Below are 6,596 nucleotides of genomic sequence, written 5' to 3' on the forward strand. Positions count from 1 at the left end.
TTTAAAGAGGTTTGACAGAGGGAACTGTAACTGCTATGGTCTTATCGTCCCGAAATTGAGAGAAGGAAGACAGGATAGAAGAAAGCCAGCCTTTGCGAGAACGAACATTATCCGTTTAGGATAAAATCCGCCCCGGGTGGGAATCGAACCCGCGGGTCTAGCGCTTACAAGGCAGACGCACTACCAACTAAGCTAGCTAGCTGGGCTGGTTAATGCTACCATTAATATTAATAGTTTTCTATGTCTAACATTATTACCTGGTCAGCTACTTCTAGCACTAGGTAACTAGGGAATAATTACTGTTTATCAGTTAAGTCTGTATTTATTATTTACTAGTCGACCATTTAAGTCTGATTAGTATATTGACGTTTTTTCCTCCTTCGGCTTTAGGCCTGTCGCACAATGGAAGAGTAGTCGCGCTTCTAAGTAAAAGTCACCCGACCGGGTCGCGTGATTTGAGTGTATGGCCGCCATACACGCCCTACATGGAGGCTACGCCACTGCGCGACCCCGACGTCTCCTGAATATCAAAAATTTAAAAATGGTACAGAAGTACAACTCCAGTGTGAGAGGTCTGTGTCAATTTCAAAATTTCTGAGTTTTCAGGCTGGTCTCACACTGCACGCGTAGCCTATATAATATTGGAGAAAAACTGGTGGGTTCAATACGCAAAACCTATAAATAGTGAATACCTAGTTGAATACACATTATGAATTTATTTTAATTATTGCTTGTAACACCGTTGTCCATCAACCTACGACATTTTTTTGTTCGATGCAACAAGTTGCAACTTTGACGCGTACTTTCTAAACAAGATATCGTCCTGAATATCAAAAATTTAAAAATGGTACATAAGTACAACTCCAGTGTGAGAGGTCTGTGTCAATTTCAAAAGTTCTGAATTTTCAGGCTGGTCTCACACTGCACGCGTAGCCTATAATTGAAGAAATACTGGTGGGTTCAATACGCAAAATCTAAATAGTAAATATACCTAGTTGAATACACATTATGAATTTATTTTAATTATTGCCACAACTGTAACACCGTTGTCCATCAACCTACGACATTTTTTTGTTCGATGCAACAAGTTGCAACTTTGACGCGTACTTTCTAAACAAGATATCGTATCGTGACATCTACATCTCTAATACTCCAGATCTACATACTCGTCCGTAAACAAAAATAAAATAAAGTCTTGAAATGCACTCAAGGAAGTGTGAGCAGGGCCGGGCACAGCGTTACAAGTCGTTCGAAAAAAAAAGAAAAAAAAAATCGTGTCGTGCGTAAGTGGGAAATCTCTCATTTAGAGTAGGTAGGTAGGTACATTGCATACAAGGACATTTTGTGTCGGTCGGAAAAAAAATCGTGTCGTGTGTTGTGGGAACACCAATTTTAAATTGCATTGCCCACAGGACATTCGGAAAGAAATGGGATAAAACTTACGACAAATGGGAAGGGGCCTTCACCGGGCCCTGGTGACAACTCCAACAAAATGCCTGTCCTAGTGTCCTAACATCCCCCCCCCAAGAGGTTTGATAGAGGGAACTGTAACAGCTAAGGTCTTATCGTCCCGAAAGCGAAGAGAAGGAAAACAGGAAAGGAGAAAAGCAGCCGTTCCAAGAACGAACCTAAATCTGCTAAAGATAACATCCGCCTCGAGCATCGGACGGACCATCCCCCTGTAAACGGCCTTAATTGTTGTATGTGACATAAGAACAAGCCCAGAGTCCGTCAATTCCTCAAAGATCCGGAAATTAAATCATAAACAACTCTAATTGGGTTATGAAGGTATTTGATATTCTCATTTTAAGTAATTATGTATGTAGGAACGTTACAGAGAAGTATGGATCAATTAAAATAATATTGACTAGTGGTTGACCCGTCCTTTGTACGGGATCAGCGTGGCATAAGAGCCATAACTTTGAGGTGCTGCCATTTTGAATCGGGATGGAATATGACAAATTTAAATAGCCTATGTCACCCTCAGTACTCTTCTCAACAACCACAAAAAATTTCATCAAAATCGGTCGAGCCGTTTCTTCGTGAAAAGAGGACAACAAAAGGTCCATCAGAGTAACAGCGCCGTAACAGACAGACATACATGTACGTGTTTCTGTGTATGCAATATGCAACAATTTAGTCGAATTTCGCGTTATTTTCATAGTATAACTTCTCGCTGTTTCTTGTTTTCAAAAAATGTTATATCTTTTTCTACGGTCCTATTAATATTAAAAAGTTCTCTAATTTTATTTATTAAGATTCCTATCCTATTTACCTACCTACGCTACGCTGAATTATTGGTGGATGTGCCAAAATCACTTTTTTGTAAAAGCTTTCTAAAATTTAAATAAATAGAGACTTGGAATTCTTAGCAGAGTTTCAAAGGTAAGTAAGAGAGTGCCTAAGACCATACCTCGGCTGGGATTGAACCCACGCCCTCCTGTTTACCAGGCGATTTTCTTTACCACTACACTACCGAGGCAGAGTGACTTTAAAGTCTCTTTTCTCTTTAAAGTAGTTTGTAGTTGTAGTAAAATAAAGACTTTGAAGTATTTTATCCGTATTTGACTTGAAAAAACTCCTCTTTCACGATGTTTTTTGCTTCGCAGGTTAGAAACAAATCGATCAAAGTGCATGGCTCAGTCCTCATTAATTTCCAATACAGCATGGCAGTATTCAGTACGGGGGAGCGGAAGACGAGACCTCGGGGCGATAGAAAAACATCTGAAATATCTTTGCAGCTACGGCAAGCTGTGTCTGAAATTTTAAGCTTTCCAGAACCATAGCCGCACCACTGACAATGTTGGAACCTTGCTGTCTGACCTTACTACTTGACTGCAATGTTGATTTCATTAAAACATTATTTGAGATCCGAAGTAAAAAATGTAGAGGAAAAAAAATGTAAAGTAAATTGACGACATTACGAAAAGGAAGAAGAAAAGGTATTTCTGTTCAGAGTGATCATGTAAACAAGACAATTAAATCCTACATCTTGTTTGTCCTGAATAAATACACTCAAATTGGGTTACTTTACTTCCTTGAGTTGGGTACCTACCTCCCTGACGGAGGTCAACTTTGATTGAAAATCTTGGATTCCATACTGACTTATGTACAAGGGAAATAGAGATTGAAATTGGGCTGGGGATGTGAGTTCCATGTTCTGACTCGACCATTTTTTGGCAAAAGTTAATTCCAACTTTGGGTTGGGGCTTGTGCTTTTTTGATTTGAAAACTTTTTTTCCTTTTGTTTGTCTATTACACCAAACAAAACAGACTCTGGAATGGTTTATTTGATGAAATTGGCTAAAAAATTGTCTTTAAAGTTTGGGCGTGATTTGGCTTTTGGGGTGCCTTGTAAAGGTCCATTTATTTAGGCGAGTTATTAATATCACAGACTTGGGATTTCTCTCTCTCTCCTTTTCTAGCTCTCTCTCCCTCCCTTTCTCTCTCTCTCTCTCTCTCTCTCTCTCTCTCTCTCTCTCTCTCTCTTTTCCACCAAAAACAATATCTCACAAACCAGTAACACAAGTTTATCCTTCTGCGAGAAAAATTTATACTCACATAAAAAAAATGGGGGGCGAGAATAAGTCGATTAAATTAATTGGGTACCAACTTGCTGATGGTAAAATCCATCCTAAACTTCTTTTTTCCTTCTTAATGAATTGGTTTATTGGTTAATTATTTTGACATTAATTAGAGGTGTGTTCTTTTTTTATGTCCGAGTCTTTCAAGGTGACACAGTATACAGTATACATAAATGTAGCTACACACAAGGTAGGTACATTTTATGTAGGTATGTTGTAAGTCCATAATATTCACCTTTTGAAGTTCAATTTTTTTTAGTCCCCAAAGTGAAAGTTTTCACTTGCATTTTTTTCAGACCTCCTGAACTTTGGTTCCAAATCTAAAGGTCTTTCAGTAGTTAGTAGATACCTATTTCCTCAACTTTGTTTCTTCTCACTGTCTCGGTGGCGTAGTGGTCAATACGCTCGCCTGGTAATCAGGAGGGCGCGAATTCAATCCCAGGTGAGGTAATTTTATCCTCTATGTATTTTGTTTGAGAATTTGGATGCAATTTTCCCACACACTGCACTCCGCCCACAGGAATTTCGTCAGAAAAGACCCCCATGTACATGTAGTGTTGTTTGAGAATTTGGCCAGACAAATGGCAGTAGCCTAAAACTCTTCCAATGTGGAACATTTCTGTCATGCAGTAGGCCCCTTTGTTGCCCCTGGAAGCCTGAAGGTACCAAATCTACGTAACCAAATACTCCATTGACCCCATGAGCATAACACTAGGTCTGATCTAATTTCTAACACATGAGATTATTTATAGGCATCAGTCGCGTAACACCAAACCAAATAGGTACCAACCCTATAGGCACTTAACCCGTGAGTACACGCACATAGGGAAAAAATCTCACACGCTCGGCAAAAACGGTAGAACTTGTTCAATATTGGCCCTAACCTGGTGATGCACAACGAGACGAGAAATTTCTTGCTAGACGACGTGAAATTTTACGAAACGAGAAATTCTCGTCCTTTTACGAGACGAGAAGAGACAGTCTCTCAATTTTTCCACGAGATGATGCAAAATCCATTTATCTAGATTCGTTCTTCTACAATCTACACGCTATGCTCGATATTTACTAGACGATAAATGGATTTTGTCTTGTCTCGTGGGAAAAATAAAATAAATAAATAAATAAATAAATGTCTTTCTTTGTGTTATTATTTCACAACTTTGGTGCTCACTGCAGCATTGTAGTATTTTTCCAAATGCTAAAATACGTTTTTGACATACCACAACACGTTTTAGTGGTTTTTAAGGGGTTTAGGATAAAGAAAAAAATATAGGATCAATATTTAGGATCATAGGAACCATTTGGCACCAAAATTTTTTTTTATTGACATACAGTGTTTTTGCTTAGCATGGCAGTACAGTATCTAGTTACAGAATAAATTCAATAATAATAACTTTGCTTAGGTACTTTTTTTTACATTTTGAATTACTCTCTTGAGGAAATGCTCAGCACATTACTTATTACCTACTTACTGGTAATGAATGTTATATTATGTGTCTTCACATTTTGGTTTTTATCAGCAGTAACAAATAGTTGATATTGAGAATTGGGCTCTAGATTTGGTAGGGTATAAGAAGTATTAGATGTTGTAATGACTTGAAGTGGGGCATCAATTGAGTCTTTTTTACCAGAAAGGTGCCTAACTAACTTGTACTTGATGTAATAGGTTTTGTAAAGGGAGCTTTTGAACCATTCAATGTTTACATGGGATTCAGTTTGGTTTATTGTCACCCCAGGTATTTGTACTGAATAGTCAATGGTATCATCAGTAGTCACATTCACACTAGACACAGGTTTGCTTTCTCCATAGATTGTATTTTTCTTTAATTCAATGTGATAGGTTTGACCAGGGCTCAAGTCTTCAATTTGGTAAGAATTGCCTTTAATGTCAACTATTTTTTGTGATTCTACATAGCCTTTCTCTGTGTTCTCTATGTTCAAGCTATAACTCCTGGAGGGACAATCTTTTTCTCCTAAATCAGTATCTTTGTCCCATGTTAACGAAATGGACGTGTTGGTAACAGATATTACAGTGAGATGTTTGTCGTTCTCTGAAGTGATACATTTTGTTTCTGCTTTACATGATTTTGTCCAGTCTGGGTCATGTGTTTCTAGTGTCACATCTACAAGGAGAACTCTGAAGTAATAGATACAGCCTGGTTTCAATCCTTCTACTGAAATGTTGCTAGTGGCTACGTTGAATGCTTCATAAGGACCATCATTCCATGTTATGTCTTTGTCTTCACGATATTGAACCTTGTAGAACTTGGTATGATCATACGACCTTTCAATATTACTTGTAGTCAAGTCGATTTGAAGATTCACAGCATTATAACTCGAGTCCAAAACCCGAGGTGATTCCTCCAGATAGGAGTGGGGCTGTTTGCAATAGGGTCTTATTAGATAAGGTGTTGTACAACCACCCCGACAGACACCAGTATACTGATCACACCCATCTATACACTCTCCACACTTTTGTTTGCAATCTGCTCCATAGTAATCTTCTGGACAATGTTCCAAACATTGCTCTCCTTGGTAACCGGTAGCACAGGAACATCCGAAGTTTGATGTACACAGAACCATACCTTTGCATTGATTGGGTGACTTGGAACACAGCATAGAACATTTGTGTCCGAAATTATTTCTATCACATGGAATTTCACACTTCTTACCAGCAAACCCAGGAGTACATAAGCACATAGAGTCCATCTCTACTCCTCCGTTCAAACACTCTATACTGTTTTCATTTGTGTTGGAAGTCATTGTGTTTGTGTCGTAGATTATATTTAACTTTGATATCAAACATGAGGTCACTTCCTTTATTTTGTACAGTTCCAGGTACCTTTCTTCCCATATGTTACTGATAAAAGTAACAAATTTCTGTTCCGATTGTACTAATATCCGTTTTTGGTTCTTCCAGGTGTCAGGAAATATTACATTGACTTTGGTCAGTACTCTCTCCATATTCTTATTATGTCTATACTTACCAACTATCTCTCGATAATCAAGTTG

At 38.2% G+C, this 6,596-nt stretch overlaps 1 protein-coding gene across 2 annotated transcripts in view; it reads right to left on the reverse strand.

The window, feature by feature from the left end:
* Positions 1-4,865: 4,865 nt before the first annotated feature.
* LOC103515118 overlaps positions 4,866-6,596 on the reverse strand; it is a 9,055-nt gene continuing 7,324 nt past the window's right edge. Inside the window, exon 4 of one of the 2 annotated variants that reach the window (XM_026827914.1) lies at positions 4,866-6,596. This exon is cut by the window's right edge and continues 1 nt beyond it. In XM_026827914.1, the coding sequence (XP_026683715.1) occupies positions 5,049-6,596 (1,548 nt within the window). In that variant the 3' untranslated portion in view covers positions 4,866-5,048. The other variant, XM_008480041.3, reaches the window with a different exon arrangement.

The sequence above is a fragment of the Diaphorina citri genome, unplaced genomic scaffold (assembly GCF_000475195.1).
Source record: "Diaphorina citri unplaced genomic scaffold, Diaci psyllid genome assembly version 1.1 scaffold1282, whole genome shotgun sequence".
Taxonomy (NCBI): Eukaryota; Metazoa; Arthropoda; class Insecta; order Hemiptera; family Psyllidae; genus Diaphorina; species Diaphorina citri.